The sequence below is a fragment of the Capricornis sumatraensis genome, chromosome 4, assembly GCF_032405125.1.
Source record: "Capricornis sumatraensis isolate serow.1 chromosome 4, serow.2, whole genome shotgun sequence".
Taxonomy (NCBI): domain Eukaryota; kingdom Metazoa; phylum Chordata; class Mammalia; order Artiodactyla; family Bovidae; genus Capricornis; species Capricornis sumatraensis.
Window position 1 is genome coordinate 146070920 of NC_091072.1, and position 17664 is coordinate 146088583.

General features: G+C 39.4%; 1 protein-coding gene across 1 annotated transcript in view; it reads left to right on the forward strand.

The window, feature by feature from the left end:
• The window catches only part of LOC138078778 (deleted in malignant brain tumors 1 protein-like), a 373461-nt gene that overhangs the window by 33974 nt on the left and 321823 nt on the right, over window positions 1-17664 (forward strand). The window contains 2 exon segments of the mRNA XM_068971523.1: window positions 6598-6906; window positions 6998-7315. Coding sequence (XP_068827624.1) covers window positions 6598-6906; window positions 6998-7315 — 627 coding nt within the window.

Genomic DNA, 17664 nt, shown 5'->3' on the forward strand with positions numbered 1-17664 from the left:
ACAGTCAATCAGTTCCCTGTGTTATGTTGGGAAGATCATTGGAAAAGTGATATTTTCCAATCTCACCTTCAGCAAATCTTTGATGATACTAGTTGAGGACTCTAAGAAAATAAAGGGCAATGATCTAGCAGAAGCAGATGATATCAAGAAGATGTGGCAAGAATACTCAGAGAACCAATATGAAAAATGTGTTAATAACCTGGATAACCATGATGATGTGGAAATTCACCTAGAGCCAGACATCCTGGAGTCTGAAGTCAAGTGTACCTTAGGAAGCATTACTATGAACAAAGCTAGTGGAGGTGATGGAATTTCAGATGAACTTCTTAAAATCCTAAAAGATGATGTTAAAGTGCTGCACTCAGTATGTCAGTGGTTTGGAAAACTCAGCAATGGCCATAAAACTGAAAAAGTTAGTTTTAATTCCAATCCCCAAAAATTGCAATGCCAGAGAACATTCAAACTACTGTACAATTGTCCTCATTTAACATGCTAGTAAGGTTATACTCAAAATCCTTCAAGGTAGGCTTTAGCAGTATGTGCATGGAGAACTTCCAGATGTACAGGTTGGGCATAGAAAAGGCAGAGAAACCAGAGATCAAATTGTCAACATCCATTCGATCATAGAAAAAGCAAGGGAATTACAGAAAAACATCCATATCTGCTTCATTGACTATGGGAAAGCCTTCGATGTGTGGATCACAATGAACTGTGGAAAATTCTTAAAGAGATGGGAATACTAGACCACCTTACCTGCCTCTTGAGAAATCTGTATGCAAGACAAGAAGCAACAGTTAAAACCGGATATGGAACAATGGACTGGTTCAAAATTGGGAAAGGAGTACATCAAGGTTGTATATTGTCATCCTGCTTAATTAACTTTTATGCAGAGTACAATCTGCAACATGCTGAACTTGATGAAGCTCAAGCTGGAATCAAGATTGCTGGGAGAAATATCAACAACCTCCAATAAGCAGATACTATCACTCTAATGGCAGAAAGTGAAGAGGAACTAAAGAACCTCTTGATGAGGGTGAAAGAGGAGAGTGAAAAAACTGGCTTAAAACTCAACATTCAAAAAACTTAAGATCATGGGATCTGCTCCCATCACTTCATGGCAAATAGAAGAGAAACAAGTAGAATAAGTGATAGATTTCATTTTCTTGGACTCCAAAATCATTGCAGATGGTAACTGCAGCCATAAAATTTAAAAACACTTGCTCCTTGGAAGAGAAGCTATGATAAACCTAGACAATGTATTAAAAAGCAAAGAAATCACTTTGCCAACAAAGGTCCATATAGATGAAGCTATGGTTTTTCAAGCAATTATGTATGGATGTGCAAGTTGGACCACAAAGAAAGCTGAGCCCAGAAGAATGGATACTTTAGAATTGTGGTGCTGGAGAAGACTCTTGAGAGTCCCTTGGACTTCAAGGAGATCAAGCCAGTCAATCCTAAAGAAAGCAACCCTGAATATTCTTTGGAAAGACCAATGCTGACGCTCCAACACTTTGGCCACCTGATGTGAAGAGCCAACTCATTGGAAAAGACCCTGATCCTGGGAAAGATTGAGAGTAGGAGGAGAAGGGTTTGACAGAGCATGAGATGGTTGGATGGCATCATAGACTCAATGGGCTTGAGTTTGAGCAAACTCAAGAGAGTGAGATAGTAAAGGACAGGAAAGCCTGACATGCTGCAGTTCGTGGGGTCACAAAGAGTCAGACACGACTTAGCCACTGAACAAGAAAAACAATCACATTTTACCTTGAAATGACATTTTGTCACAACACACAATGTCAAACCTACTGTAGTAAACTTCCACTTCCCTGTTCTTGTCATTTGTGTTATTGTTGTCATACATTCTACTTATAATTACATTATGAATCCTATAAAATGTTGCTATTATTTTGCCTTAAATATTCTATTATATTAAAAATGAGAGAAAAAATGTTTATATTTATCCACAAAATTACTGTTTAGTGCAGTGTCCATAGCTTTGGGTGGATCCACATTTTCATCTTTTATCATTTGCCTTTAGCCTGAAGACATTTTGTAGCAGTTTTGTGCAGCATATGTCTGGTCACCTCAAGTACTATCATTTATTTATCTGAAATCATTTAAATTTCCATTCAGTTTTGAAAAATATTTTCATAGGTGACTGAATTCTAGGTAACACCTCCCCCAGCTCCAGTGCTTAAAATATGTTTTGACTTTTAAGGAACTTATGTTGCCTCCAACAAAAAGTCAGGACAACTTGTCTTAGTTTCCTGTATATAATGTGTCAGCTTTTTAAACTGCTTTTAAGACTGTTTCTTTTTGTTTGGTTGGTTGTTTATCACTGGATTTCAGCAATTGTATTATAGGGTTTTCTAAGAATGTTTTCTTGATTTCATTTGGGATTTGTTGAACCTCCTGGACTGGTGGGTTTACAGTTTTCATTAAATTTGGAAGAATTCTATCTGTCATTTCTTAACATTTCCTCCTCATTTCCTATTCTGCATCTTCAAATACACATGTTTTATATAATTTGATATTTTCCCACATGCCACTGAGTTTCCATTTATATTTTTCTTTTTTCTATCTCTGCTTCAGCTTGGGTATTTCCTATTGCTATTTGTTTAACTTCTAATTCTTTCATTCTGCGATGTCTAACCTCTTGTTAAAGTAATCCAAATAATTGTTCATTTCAGATACTGTTTAGAAGTCCCATTTGTTTTCTTTCTAGATTTTCCTCTTTTTATGCTTCATTAAATGTATTAATATTAGTGGTTTAAAGATCTTATCAGCCAATTCAATCATATCTGTAATTTCTGAATCTATTTACTTTTTTAATTTTATTTTTTTACTTTACAATACTGTATTGCTTTTGCCATATATTGACATGAATCCACCACAGGTGTACAAGAGTTCCCAACCCTGAACCCCCCTCCCATCACCCTCCCCATATCATCTCTCTGGGTCATCCCAGGGCACCAGCCCCAAGCATCCTGTATCCTGTATCGAACCTAGACTAGCAATTCGTTTCTTACATGATACTATACATGTTTCAATGCCATTCTCCCAAATCATCCCACCCTCTCCCTCTCCCACAGAGTCCAAAAGTCTGTGATTATAAAGTGAAGTAAGCCAGAAAGAAAAACACCAATACAGTATATTTTCTTATTTTAATATAAAATTATTTATTTTAATTGGAGGTTAATTATTTTACAATATTGTATTGGTTTTGCCATACATGAACATGAATCCACCACGGGTGTAGACGTGTTCCCCATCCTGAACCCCCCTCAGTGATTGCTTTTTTAAAAACTTGTTATGGGTCACTTTTTTATTTTGGGGGGAATTCTGGTAATTTTTTGATTGGATGCTGGAAATTGTTTGGCAATACTTTACTAGTAAGAACTCTAGCAATAAATGATCAGAACACACTCAGAAACAAGAGAGTCGTACTTGAAAAGTTAAATGTTTTTTTTTTTTCCATTGAGTTACCTTCATTCTCTTCAAAATGTATTCCTTTTATGACCAAGTGATAAATTTTTATTTTGATTTGTGATCCCACCTTACCTGCCACATACACTACACTCCACTTCTATAGCAATTGCTTCCTTTTTGATTCATTTTCCCATCAATCTGAATCTTTTAAGATGGTGTTTACTTGTTTGAAGTGGAAGAAATATAAAAGGATGGCAGGGTTAAGTGGCAGACGGGAGAAGAAGAGGGTGATGTAATGTCTAGAAACTTATTCCACTCATATTTCCCCAAATATTTATATGTTTTATCCATATTGGATACTTCAGTTCAGTTCAGTCGCTCAGTCCTGTCTGACTCTCTGCGACCCCATGAATCGCAGCACCCCAGTCCTCCCTGTCCATCACCATCTCGCAGAGTTCACTCAAACTCATGTCCATCGAGTCGGTGATGCCATCCAGCCATCTCACCCTCTGTTGTCCCCTTCTCCTCCTGCCCCCAATCCCTCCCAGCATCAGAGTCTTTTCCAATGAGTCAACTCTTTGCATGAGGTGGCCGAAGTACTGGAGTTTCAGCTTCAGCATCATTCCTTCCAAAGAACAACCAGGGCTGATCTCCTCTAGAATGGACTGGTTGGATCTCTTTGCAGTCCAAGGGACTCTCAAGAGTCTTCTCCAACACCACAGTTCAAAAGCATCAATTCTTCGGCACTCAGCCTTCTTCACAGTCCAACTCTCAATCCATACATGACCACTGGAAAAACCATAGCCTTGACTAGGCGGAACTTTGTTGGCCAAGTAATGTCTCTGCTTTTCAATATGCTATCTAGATTGGTCATAACTTTTCTTCCAAGGAGTAAGCATCTTTTAATTTCATGGCTGCAGTCACCATCTGCAATGAGTTTGGAGCCCAAAAAAATAAAGTCTGACACTGTTTCCACTGTTTCCCCATCTATTTCCCATGAAGTGATTTTTAAAAACTAACACCCCCAAAAGATGTCCTTTTCATTATAGGGGACTGGAATGCAAAAGTGGGAAGTCAAGAAACACCTGGAGTAACAGGCAAATTTGGCCTTGGGATACAGAATGAAGCAGGGCAAAGTCTAATAGAGTTTTGCCAAAAGAACGCACTGGTCATAACAAACACCCTTTTCCAACAACAGAAGAGAAGACTCTACACATGGACATCACCAGATGGTCAACACTGAAATCAGATTGATTATATTCTTTGCAGCCAAAGACAGAAAAGCTCTATACAGTCAGCAAAAAAAAAAAAAAAAAAAAAAGACCAGGAGCTGACTGTGGTTCAGATCATGAGCTCCTTATTGCCAAATTGGATACTTGGAACTCCTCAAATTGGTGTATTTGTTCACTGCCTCCTTCATTTCATTCTCCATCTCCTCCTCTTTATCCATAGGCAGCATGTCAGCTTCTTTTACAATAGCAAAATATTTCTTGTCGGGGTCCAGCCCCAGTGGATCCAGGGTGATTCGAAGTGTGGATGGCACAGGCGAGGAAAACTTATTTATTTATTGCTATAAGATTAGATTAAAAAACAATAGTATAGTACGAAAATTAAGTGGAGAAAAGAGGCTGTATAACTTGGTTTACGTGGAAAACCAATAAAGTTCCAGACAAGGAACTTACACCATCTACGTTAGGCCACCAGCGTCCGTTTGAATATTGGAGAGTGCCCCGCCTTGGGCTCTCTCTCTTATGGATCTTAGAAGCCAGGACAAGTAAGTACACATGGTGAGCCTCCACACCTCAGATGGGAATTCAGCCTGAAATTAAAGAGGAGACACGGGGGAAACCAGTCCAGCGACTGGCCCGTCCTCTATTGTTCAGAAGGCCTTTTATACTTTTGATAGTACATGGAGATCAATGGGTAACACAAAATTATGCAGCATTAGCAGCCCAGACTATTATCAAAACTATGCTTTTCTCTCTGCATACCTAGTTGTATACACAAGTCTTAGGTGATTTACATCATCTTCTGGCCAAAAGGGCCAATGAACATTTTACAGCCTTTTTTCTGATAAGGGTTTGTCAACCAGAATACTTATTTGTGTTGATCTTCCCAAAGTCTGGTGCCACTCTCAGAAAGCACTAAATAAAGTTACATTCTTACATAGCAAAGATACAGCAATGTATAACAAGTAAAAGGGGTATAGTGATTTACAACAAAAGAAAAGTAATTAACTCAAAAGTCTAGTGTTGCTAGCATCAAAACTACTATATATCTTTTTCCATATCCCGATTACATTGATTAACATCCTCCCAGGTGCCTAAAAGATAAAGAATATGGAGGCCGGGCAGCAGTCATCGAGTCAACAGTGAAAACCCTCTACCGATATAATTTTTAACTCTTTAGAAAAGGCTCTGTATCTTTAAGATGCTTTTAAGCTTTGTGCCTCTCGTGGTTGGGGGACTGTAAGCAACTCACAAGCTGTAAGAGGTCCGGGGGAACCTGTTAGGCAAGCTAGAGAGCTATCAGAGGGGGTTTAACTGAAACATCCCTTTCAAATGCAGAAGACTAAAGCCCTGATTTGACTTTTTCCAGAGAATATCAGAAGAGTGGAGAAGCAGAGTACAAAAGCCAGCAGATTTTTGGTTTTTGGGTTATATGCTCAGGAAATTCCAGGGGGAAACCCTGAAGCCTGATCACGTCCTTGCATTTTGTCAGGCTTCCTTCCTCATGACCTTGTCATGGGCGGGATTCCTCATGCTGGCTCCCGGCAATGAATGAAATTAATAAAGATAAAAATAAATGGAAAGTCATCTGGTATCTAATGGTAAATTATATATTCCTTGTATTCAGCAATTCCAATCATCTGTCTTAAGCCCTGTAGTTTGCAGGCTCCTAGATCAAGGAATAGTCTTTTCTAACCAATCTCAAAGTATACATTCTTGGAATTCATTCATTCCAAATTGATCCTGCTGGCTGGTTTTTCTGAATTTCTCTTCAGAAACTTGCTTATGAAAATGTAATTATAGGAGTAACTGTCAAGTTCTCTCTCCATACTCCACTCCTGGAAACGAAAAGCTTTCACATCACTGCCTGTGATGTGTTGTTTCCATTTGTCAAGCCAGGATCATGAAGACTCACTGCTTTATTGTTGTTTTCCCTTAGGATTTGTTCGTCTGGTTGAAGGGGATGGATCCTGCTTAGGGCGAGTAGAAGTACATTCTGGAGAAGACTGGACCCCAGTGTCTGATGGCAACTTTGCACTCTCGACTGCCCACGTCATCTGTGCAGACCTGGGATGCGGCACAGCGGGGTTTGTCCTGGGACCCATGCCCTTCAGAGAGTCTGATGGCCAGGTCTGGGCTGAAGAGTTCAGGTGTAAAGGGGAGGAGCCTAAGCTCCAGTTCTGTCCCAGAGTGCCCTGTCCAGGGGGCACTTGTCACCACAGTGGAGCTGCTCAAGTTGTCTGTTCAGGTGAGATGCAGGTCAGGACTAAACTCCCTGCACACTCTGCTCAGGTGAGAAATCATGAAATGTTTCTGAAATCCTGTCCTCTTGTATCCAGCATACTCAGAAGTCCAGCTCATGTCAAATGGCACCTCTCAGTGTGAGGGGCAAGTGAAGATGAACACTTCTGGAAGATGGAGAGCTCTGTGTGCCTCCCACTGGAGTCTGGCCAATGCCAATGTTGTCTGCCATCAGCTCGGCTGTGGAGTTGCCATCTCCACTCCCAGAGGACCACACTTTGTGGAAGGAAGTGATCAGATCTCAACAGTCCGATTTCACTGCTCGGGGGCAGAGTCCTTCCTGTGGAGTTGCCCTGTGACTGTCCTGGGTGGTCCTGACTGTTCCCATGGTAACACAGCCTCTGTGATCTGCTCAGGTAAGAGAGAGGGAAGGGCTACTGGTGCTCAGGATGCTCCTGGAATGAAATGTCTCCAAGAGTAAAGAGTGAGGGAAAACTGGCTTCAAAAGGTAGATATTTCATGAAACGTCCTTATATTTTATGAAATGATTCTTTTAATTGTTCATCCGTTTTCAAGTCAGGGCAGAAATGTTAAGAAGAATAATACAGTTAAAAATAAACATTAATATTTACTGAGCGACTGAACTGAACTGAACATATAACCACTGAGAACAATGTGTAAATAATAAGCATATACTTCATTCAGGGTTTTTTTTTTTTTTTTTTTCCCTCTGAACCATTTAAAAATTACTTATACATATCAGGTTCCTTTACCCAGCATGCATTTTTTAAGTACAAAGACATCCATTGAAATTCAGAAAAATGTTAATTTCACACAATATTATTATTGTTGTTAAAGATTTATTTATTTATTTTTGGCTGGGCTGGGGCTTCATTGCTGCTTGTGGGCTTTCTTTTTAGTCATGTCCTAATATTTGCAACCTGATGGATAGTCCATGGTATTCTCCAGGCCAGAATATTGGAGTGGGTAGCTGTTCCCTGCTCCAAGGGATCTTCCTAACCCAGGGATCAAACCCAGGTCTCCTGCACTTGCAGCTATGGACATCATGGACATCCATTATCTCAAATGCCTCTGTGAATGTTGAAGGTGCCAGTATCTAGTGCCAGGGGGCCAGGAGGATACTTACTCACCTGTGCTCCCAGTGAGGATCTAAGTCCTTTGTTATGTCACAGGAGTTAGCAGAATCCAGGGAACCTGCTCCATGTCCTCTAGGCCATGGGGAAAACCTGGAGAAATCTGGAGAATTCTGACTTGGTCAGACACCTATGCATGAAGGAAACTTGGTAGAGTCCAGGATTCCTGAAAGCAGATTTTAACATTCCATTGGAGAAAAAAAGAAAGATTGCAGATAGTAAGAGTCATTTTCCAGTGCTTCCCTCATCCCAAGGTGAAGCACTATGGAGCTGAACTAGCCAGTGGGGCCTTTCCCTTTAGGAGAAAGAAAAGAAATCTGTCAGTGCCCAGCTCCCCAGTTCTGTGGGAGGCACAAAGAAACCCATTTCTCTCTGATAGCACCCAGAGTTCTGGGGCCAGACCTCATGACTGGGGGCAGAGAAACGATGTGAAAGGTCATTAAGAATGTCAAAGGGTAGAAGATGGATTCAGTTCTTGCTGACTGTGCTCAAGACTTCAACAGAAAACTTGTACACAAGCCTCTGGGGAAACCCCAAAGGAGGATCCTTCTCTCTGGGCCTATTGGTGCCCCCAGTGCCCTGAGTACTCAACTTACACCTACCTCTACTCTGTTGACAGCTCCCTGTGTATATTCTCAAGTGTGGAGTTGAGAGTAAACTTCAGTAAATGGAATGTTTTCAGGAAAACAGGACAGTCCTGTGGGCAAGGGGGTAACCACACACTTGAGCAGAAGTAGAATCTTGTGCAAAACAAAAAAGAGGTTTTCAGCAGCCAGCCTGGTGAGTGGTAAGAACCAGAGAAGACAACAAAGTTTAAAATTTTGCTGCAGAAGGAGCAGGGAATTGCCAGCCATGAATACTCTATCGAACAACATTATCCTTCACATAGGAAAGAGAAGGAAAGATTTTCACAAAGAAATAAAAGCTGAGGGAGTGAAGTGGGTGTATCCATACAAGGTCAGAGAAGAGTATGTATCATCTGAAAGTAATCATTAAAGATTGGGGGGGGGGGGCGGTGAGAGTTCTCTACCACTTCAAATGCAAAAGCACCAGTGCAAAATTCCAAGGCCCATCAAGGTGGAAAGATATCATCATCACAAAGGGTGACAAATATCTTTCAAACTGACAGAGGGACATGTCGATGACTTAGAATTTTGTGATCTAACTTAGAAAGAATCGAACACTGTTGTTTTGAGGAATCTCAATGAACTATAAGAAAACTCAAAATGGCAATTCAATGAAATCTGAAGAATAATATACTAACACAGTAAGAGATTTAATAAATAGAAATGATAACAAAGAACCAACAGAAACTCTGATCCTGAAGAATTTAATAAATGAAATGAGAAAAATGTAATAGAGAGCATCTAAAATAGAGTAGACCAAATTCAAGACAGAATCTGTGACTACAAGATAGGAACTTTGAAACAGCTCTTATCAGTGGAAAATAAAGAAAATTGAATAGAAAAGAACAAAATATCCTATGTGATCTATTAATCTCCATTAAACATACAAATATTAGAATAATTAAGGTTCAGGAAGGAGAAGAGAGGAGAAACTGTAAGAAAGTTTATTTAAATAAATAATAGCCAAGATCTTTCCAAGCATAAGGAAGAGACTTGGACATCCAAGTTTATAAAGGTAATAACCCTGTTATCTGAATGCAGAAATATCTTCTCCTGGATATTGTATAATGAAACTGTCAAAAATTTCAAGAGATAACCATATCAGTAGATTTCTCAGCAAAAATTCTATAGGCCTGGAGAGAGTGGAATGGCATATTCAATGTGTTGAAAGAAAAAAATTGCCAGCCATGAATACTCTATCAAGCAACATTATCCTTCACATAAGAAAGAGAAGGAAAGATTTTCACAAAAATAAAAGCTGAGGGAGTTCATCACTGCTAGACCTGACTCACAAGAAATGCTGAAAGGGGTTTTACAAGCCTAAACAAAATGCTGTTAATTTGTGAGATGGAAAAAAAAAATAAAATGAATGTATATACAACAGTCTGTGTTAATCATCTCACTTTAGAATAAAGATTAAAGGAAAAGAGTAGTAAAAACAAATGTAGATTTTATAATTTGTTAACAAATACACAACATAAAAAGAGATAAAATGTGACATTGGAATATGTAAGGGAAGGTTAAAAAGTAGAGTGTTTGTAGGCATCTTAATTTGCTGTCAGTATAAAATGAACTGTTTTATATATAATATGTTCATGTAAAACTCATGGTAACTGCATGGCAAAAATGTGGAGTATACTTACAAAAGGTAAAGGGGAATCATAGAAGACCATCATGAAAAATTACCAATGTAAAAAAGTAGGCTACCACTTCAAATGAGCTATAAGAAAACTCAAAATGGCAATTCAATGAAATCAGAAGAATAATATACTAACACAGTAAGAGATTTAATAAATCTCTTATAAATAGTAATAATAAATAATAATAGTAATAAATAGTAATACTAGTAGTAATAAATAGTAATTACCAATGTAAAAACAAGGCAATGGGACTACAGTCAGAAAGCAGTAAGACGGCATTAGGGATTTTTACATATCCATAATCAGTCAAAATGGAAGTGGATTAAATTCATCACTCAAAAAGAGTTACTAGCTGCATGGAAATCAAGGCCAAACTATTTACTGCCTAAAGGAGAGTCACTCCTGATTTAGGAACACACAAAGGCTCAAAGTAAAGGGACTGAAACAGATGCTCCATGGCAAGTGAAAACCTAAGAAGAGCAGGGGTAGCTACATTATGTCAGACAAAATAGTATTTAGGCCAAAAATAGTAATAAGAAAACAAGAAGGTAATTATATCATGATAAAGGGGTCAATTCATCAAGAAGATTTAATAGTCACAAATATATACTTCCCCATTGAAGCATATTAAAAAGCAGATAGCATATTAAAAAGCAGAGACATTACTTTGCCAACAAAGGTCCATCTAGTCAAGGCTATGGTTTTTCCAGTGGTCATGTATGGATGTGAGAGTTAGACTGTGAAGAAAGCTGAGCACTGAAGAATTGATGCTTTTGAACTGTGGTGTTGGAGAAGACTCTTGAGAGTCCCTTGGACTGCAAGGAGATCCAACCAGTCCATTCTAAAGGAGATCAGTCCTGGGTGTTCATTGGAGGGACTGATGCCGAAGCTGAAACTCCAATACTTTGGCCACCTCATGTGAAGAATTGACTCATTGGAAAAGACCCTGATGGTGGGAGGGATTGGGGGCAGGAGGAGAAGTGGATGACAGAGGATGAGATGGCTGGATGGCATCACCGACTCGATGGACATAAGTTTGATTGAACCCCGGGAGTTGATGATGGACAGGGAGGCCTGGCGTGCTGCAATTCGTGGGGTCACAAACAGTCGGATACGACTGAGCGACTGAACTGAACTGAACAGATCTAAAGGGAGAAAGAGACCGATATACGGTATTAGTAGGGAATACTCATACTGCACTTTCAGCAAGTCATCCAGAGAGAAAATCCACACAAACCATGAGGCTTGCACCATACTTCAGAATGAAGAATCTTACAGACATTTGTGTGGGTGCATGCTCAGTTGCTCAGTCATGTCTGACTCTTTGTGACCCCATGAACTTTAGCCCACCAGGCTCCTCTGTCCATGGGATTTTCCAGGCAAGAAAACTGGAGTGGATTGCCATTTCCTACTCCAGGGGTTCTTCCTGACCCAGGGATCAAACAAATGCACGTTTCTGTCGTCTCCTGCTTTGACAGGCAGATACTTTACCACTAGCACCACCTGGGAAGCCCTAAATACTGTATACTGCCATCTAACTTTCATTTTTGTATTACAATTCTTTGAGAACCAGTGTCCATCAACCCCACTAAAGTTTGTTTACCACCTTCAGGCTGCTGCCTGCTGGGCATTGTGCCAAAACATATTGGCCCACCTGTCACTCAGAGTCATAATCTTCTCCTTTACTTTGCATTAATTTATTCAGTACTGACTCTAAAGGGCCTGTAGATTCATCTCTTACATAATATTTTAATGATTCATAAAGGTTATGATGAATTAAGTTGTCATGTTTATTTACAGTTTGAGGAGATATTCCAGGCAATCTGATCATATAATCTCTTACAGAGAATCAGTAAAATTTTTAGCACTTATTCCACCTGTCTCCTCATCTTTCATGCTATTTTCCAGTCAACCATCTGTATACTTTCAGTAAGTTTAGATGCCCTCCATTTTTTTTTTTTTGCCATTTTGTCTTTGATTCTCATCCTTTTAAAAAACCCCAGTCATTTCCCCATCACTCAGGTACATTTACAGTAGCCTTGGAAAGCTATCTGTGACATCTCCCTTGACAAATCATCTTATCTTTACAATAATAAAGTCACATAAAGAACCCAACCAGCAGGAATCTCTTTTGTCTCAGCTTCAACCATCATTTTCATGAAAGTTATAGCTTCAGAGAATATTAGTATCACCATTAAACATACCAAAGTTGCTTGTATTTTCATTTCAGCAGGCTCCAAGAGAATATTTCATTTAAGGGTAGACTTGGATAATTCTCTTAATCAGGATGTGCGCTAAGTACTCATGCCTTTATCGAGCCCACCAAGAGGCTGTTTGTTCCTCTGTCCACATGTATGTAAAAGCTGCAGCAAACTAAGAGTTCTGAGTAAGACTCGACCTGCCTTTCCATTCAGTAGAATTTGAAGTAGTTCTTGGCACTTTTGCACAAATCTACTTCACTAGAGGATTTAAAAGAAAATTGTTTATACTGACCCACAAAGTGGCTTAATTCTTTTAGTTAGTATTCCTGTTTTGTTTTTCTTGAACCTCTCCCCTGCAGCCTGTGTAATTTTCTTAATGATCAATCACCTGTTGGGCAAAGATATCCTTCCAGCTCCTTACAATCCTCCCCTTTACAAAATAAATCACCAACTCTGAGGCTCTGACATCCTTGGGTCTGCTGAGTCTGCTCTGTGCTTATCTTTGCAGATGCCAAATTGTTTGGAACTGATTAATGGACAGACTAAGAATGAGGTGGAAGAACTAAATGATTATAACGTGCTGTTTATGTTTAAATAAAAAAAAAAAAGATTTTTTTTTTTTTGGCCTTACCTCACTGCACACAGAATCTTAGTTCCCCTGCCAGGGATCAAACCCATACCCCTTCAGTGGAAGCGTGGAGTCTTAACCACTGGACTGTCAGGGAAGTTCCTATAATGTGTTGTTTAAAAATGTCTCCCTTGGTAGCACCCAGGAACAGCTTGTTCACATCCTTCAGGACGGTAGATTGATGGTTTATACATGATTTATCCATGCACACAGACTGTCTTGGCTAAAGAGCAGTGAGGTGAATTTATACGCCTATTCTAAACATTTGTGTACATATTAAAATGGAAAGGAGCTAAAATGGATAAAACAAATTTGAAAGATAATAACAAAAATGGAAGTAAACTAACTTCAAGATTCCTACAATGTGTCCATGGCAACACAGTCTTTGAGTAAGGATTGATAATAGATCAACAGGACATAATCAAGTTCAGTAACAGGCCTAAACCTATGTATAATAAGTTGATTTTCTCCAAAGGCATCAAGATATCTCAAAAGGGAAAATATAATTTTTTTTTTTAAAAAATGATGTACTGGCTGAATATCTTCATGGGGGGAAAAAAAAAAAGTGAACCACAACTCTTCCTTCACACCCTCTCACCTTTCACCTTCAATCTTTCCCATTGGTCTTTTCCAATGAGTCAACTCTTCCCATCAGGTGGCCAAAGTATTGGAGCTTCAGCTTTAGCATCAGTCCTTCCAATGAATATTCAGGGTTGATTTCCTTAAGAAATGACTGATTTTATCTCTTTGCAGTCCAACGGACTCTCAAGAGTCTTCTCCAGCAGCACAGTTTGAAAGTATCAATTCTTTGGTACTCAGCCTTCTGTATGGTCCAACTCTCACATACATACATGACTACAGGAAAAACCATAACTTTGTCTAGATGGACCTTTGTTGGCAAAGTGATGTCTCTGCTTTTTAATATGCTATCTAGGTGGGTCATAGCTTTTCTTCCAAGGAGCAAACATCTTTTAATTTCATGTGTGCAGACACTGTCCGCAGTGATTTTGGAGCCCAAGACAATGAAATCTGTCACTGTTTCCATTTCTTCCCCATCTGTTTGCCATGAAGTGATGGGACTAGACCCCATGATTTCAGTTTTTTGAATGCTGAGTTTTAAGTCAGCTTTTTCATTCTCTTCTTTCACCTTCATCAAGAGGTTCTTCAGTTCCTCTTCACTTTCTGCCATAAGGGTGGTGTTATCTGCATACCTAAGGTTATTCATATTTCTCCCAGCAATCTTGATTCCAGCTTGAGTTTCATCCAGCCCAGCATTTCACATGATGTACTCTGCATAGAAGTTAATTAAGCAGGATGACGATATACAACCTTGATGTACTCCTTTCCCAATTTGGAAACAGTCTATTGTTCATGTCGAATTCTAACTGTTGCTTCCTGACCTGCAAACAGGCTTCTCAGAAGGCAGGAAAGATGTTCTGATATTCCCATCTCTTTAAGAATTCTCCACAGTTTGTTGTGATTCACACAGTCAAAGATGTGTGACTTTGCACAAAGATGTGCAAGATTTCTTTGTACCCGAAGATGCAGAAGCTCTATACAGTCAACAAAAACAAGACTAGGAGCTGACTGTGGCTCAGATCATGAACTTCTTATTGCAAAACTCAGAGTTAAATTGAAGAAAGTAGGGAAAACCACTAGATCATTCAGATATGACCTAACTCAAATTCCTTACGATTATACAGTGGAAGTGACAAATAGATTCAAGGGATTAGTTCTTATCGACAGAGTACCTGAAGAAATATGGATGGAGGTTCATCACATTGTACAGGAGACAGAGATCAAGATCATCCCCAAGAAAAAGAAATGCAAAAAGGCAAAATGGTTGTCAGAGGAGGGAGGCCTTACAAACAGCTGAGAAAAGAAGAGAAGCTAAAGTCAAAGGGAAAAAGGAAAGACATACCCATTTGAATGCAGAGTTCCAAATAATAGCAAGGAGAGATAAGAAAGCCTTCCTCTTTGATCAGTGCAAAGAAATTGAGGAAAACAGCAGAATGGGAAAGATTAGAGATCTCTTAAAGAAAATTAGAGATACCAAGGGAACATTTCATGCAAAGATGGGCACAATCAAGGACAGAAATGGTATGGACCTAACAAAAGCAGAAGATATTACAAAGAGGTGGCAAGAATACACAGAAGAACTATACAAAAAAGATCTTCATTGACCTAGATAAGCGTAATGGTGTGATCACTCACCTAGAGCTAGACATCCTGGAATATGAAATCAAGTGGGCCTTAGGAGGCATCACTATGAACAAAGCTAGTGAAGGTGATTGAATTCCAGTTGAGCTATGTCAAAATCTAAAAGATGATGCTGTGAAAGTGGCTCGATATGCCAGCAAATTTGGAAAACTCAGCAGTGGCCACAGGACTGGACAAGGTCAGTTTTCATTCCAATCCCTAAGAAATGCAATGCCAAAGAATCTTCAAACTACCACACAATTGCACTCATCTCATACGCTAGTAAAGTAATGCTCAAAATTCTCCAAGCTAGTCTCAATAGTACATGGACAGAGAACCTCCAGATATTCAAGCTGGATTTAGAAAAGAGAGAGGAAACAGAGATCAAATTGCTAACATCTGTTGGACCATAGAAAAAGCAAGAGAGTTCCAGAAAAACATCGACTTCTGCTTCATTGACTATGGCAAAGTTTTGACTGTGTGGATCACAATAAAGTGTGGAAACTTCTTAAAGAGATGGGAATACCAGACCACTTAAACTGCTTCCTGAGAAATCTGCATGCAGGTCAAGAAGCAACAGTTAGAATTGGACATGGAACAATAGACTGGTTCCAGATAGGGAAAGGAGTAGGCCAAGGCTGTATATTGTCACTCTGCTTATTTAACTTATATGCAGAGTACATCATGAGAAACGCTGGGCTGGATGAAGCATGAGCTGGAATCAAGATTGCCAGGAAAAATATCAATAACCTCAGATATGCAGATAACACCACCCTTATGGCAGAAAGTGAAGAAGAACTAAAGAGCCTCTTGATGAAAGAGAGAGTGAAAAAGTTGGCTTAAACTCAACATTCCGAAAACTAAGATCATGGCATCTGGTCCCATCACTTCATGGCAAATAGACGGGGAAACAACGGAGACAGTGAGACACTTCTTTATTTTGGGGGGCTCCAAAGTCACTCCAGATGGTGACTGCAGCCATGAAAGTAAAAGACGGTTACTCCTTAGAAGGAAAGTTATGATCAGCCTAGACAGCATATTAAAAAACAGAGACATTATTCTGCCAACAAAGGTTTGTTTAGTCAAAGCTATGGTTTTTCCAGTAGTCATTTATGGGTGTGAGAGTTGAACCATAAAGAAAGCTGATGGCCAAGAATTGATTCTTTTGAACTGTGGTGTTGGAGAAGACTCTTGATAGTCCCTCGGGCTGCAAGGAGATCAAACCAATCCATCCTAAAGGAAATCAGTCCTGAATATTCATTGGAAGGACTGACGTTGAAGCTGAAGGTGAAGCTCCAATACTTTGGCCACTTGAATCAAAGAACTGACTCACTGAAAAAGACCCTGATGCTGGGAAAGATAGAAGGCAGGAGGAGAAGAATCGACAAAGGATGAGATGCTTGGATGGCATCACTGACTCGATGGACATGGGTTTGAGCAAGTTCCGGCAGTTGATGATTGACAGGGAAGCCTGACGTGTTGCAGTCCATGGAGTCTCAAAGAGTCAGACACGACTGAAGTGACTTAGCATGCACTCCTGTGTCTTCTTGCCATCTCTTCTTAGTATCTTCTGCTTCTGTTAGGTTCTTGCCATTTCCTAAATGTCCTTTCCAGGTCCTTTATTTTGCCCATCTTTGCATGAAATGTTCCTTTGGTATCTCATTTTCTTGAAGAGATCTCTAGTCTTTCCCATTCTATTGTTTTCCTCTATTTCTTTACATTGTTCACTTAAGAAGGCTTTCTTGTCTCTCCTTGCCCTAAAGCAAAAGTCCTCAGTGATTTCAGAGGAGGCTGAATGGTCTTCAGACCTAGTGCGAAGTTCGAGCAGGGATACATACACTCCCTTCTATTGCTTACAGGGAATTCATGGTCAGCAGAGCTTCAACGGAGGGAGGCATAGACTTCCCTTCTCAGTGGATGTTAAGATTTTGTGGATGTTTAAAACCCACCAGGGTGTATAAAATGGGAAATTGTTGATTCTAAATTTCTGCCTTTAGTTCTGTCAATTTTGGCTTTATGTATCTAAGACTTAGTATATATGAATGCCAGACCTATTTAGCATCTTTCTGTACATTTTTACATCTTCCATTTTTTTCTTTCTGTGCTTCATTATGCCCCCTTTTAGTATTGCTATCTTGTGCTGGTCTGATGGAGAATTACACACATCCTCTGAGTTATTTCAAAAACTGATATTTTAAATTCTAGAATTTTTATTAAATTATTTGTGATCATTTCTCTGCCAAAATTCTATCTTGTCATTTCATTCTTTGAACATTTCATCCATGGTGATTTAAACTTTTGCTAGGTTAACTCCAGT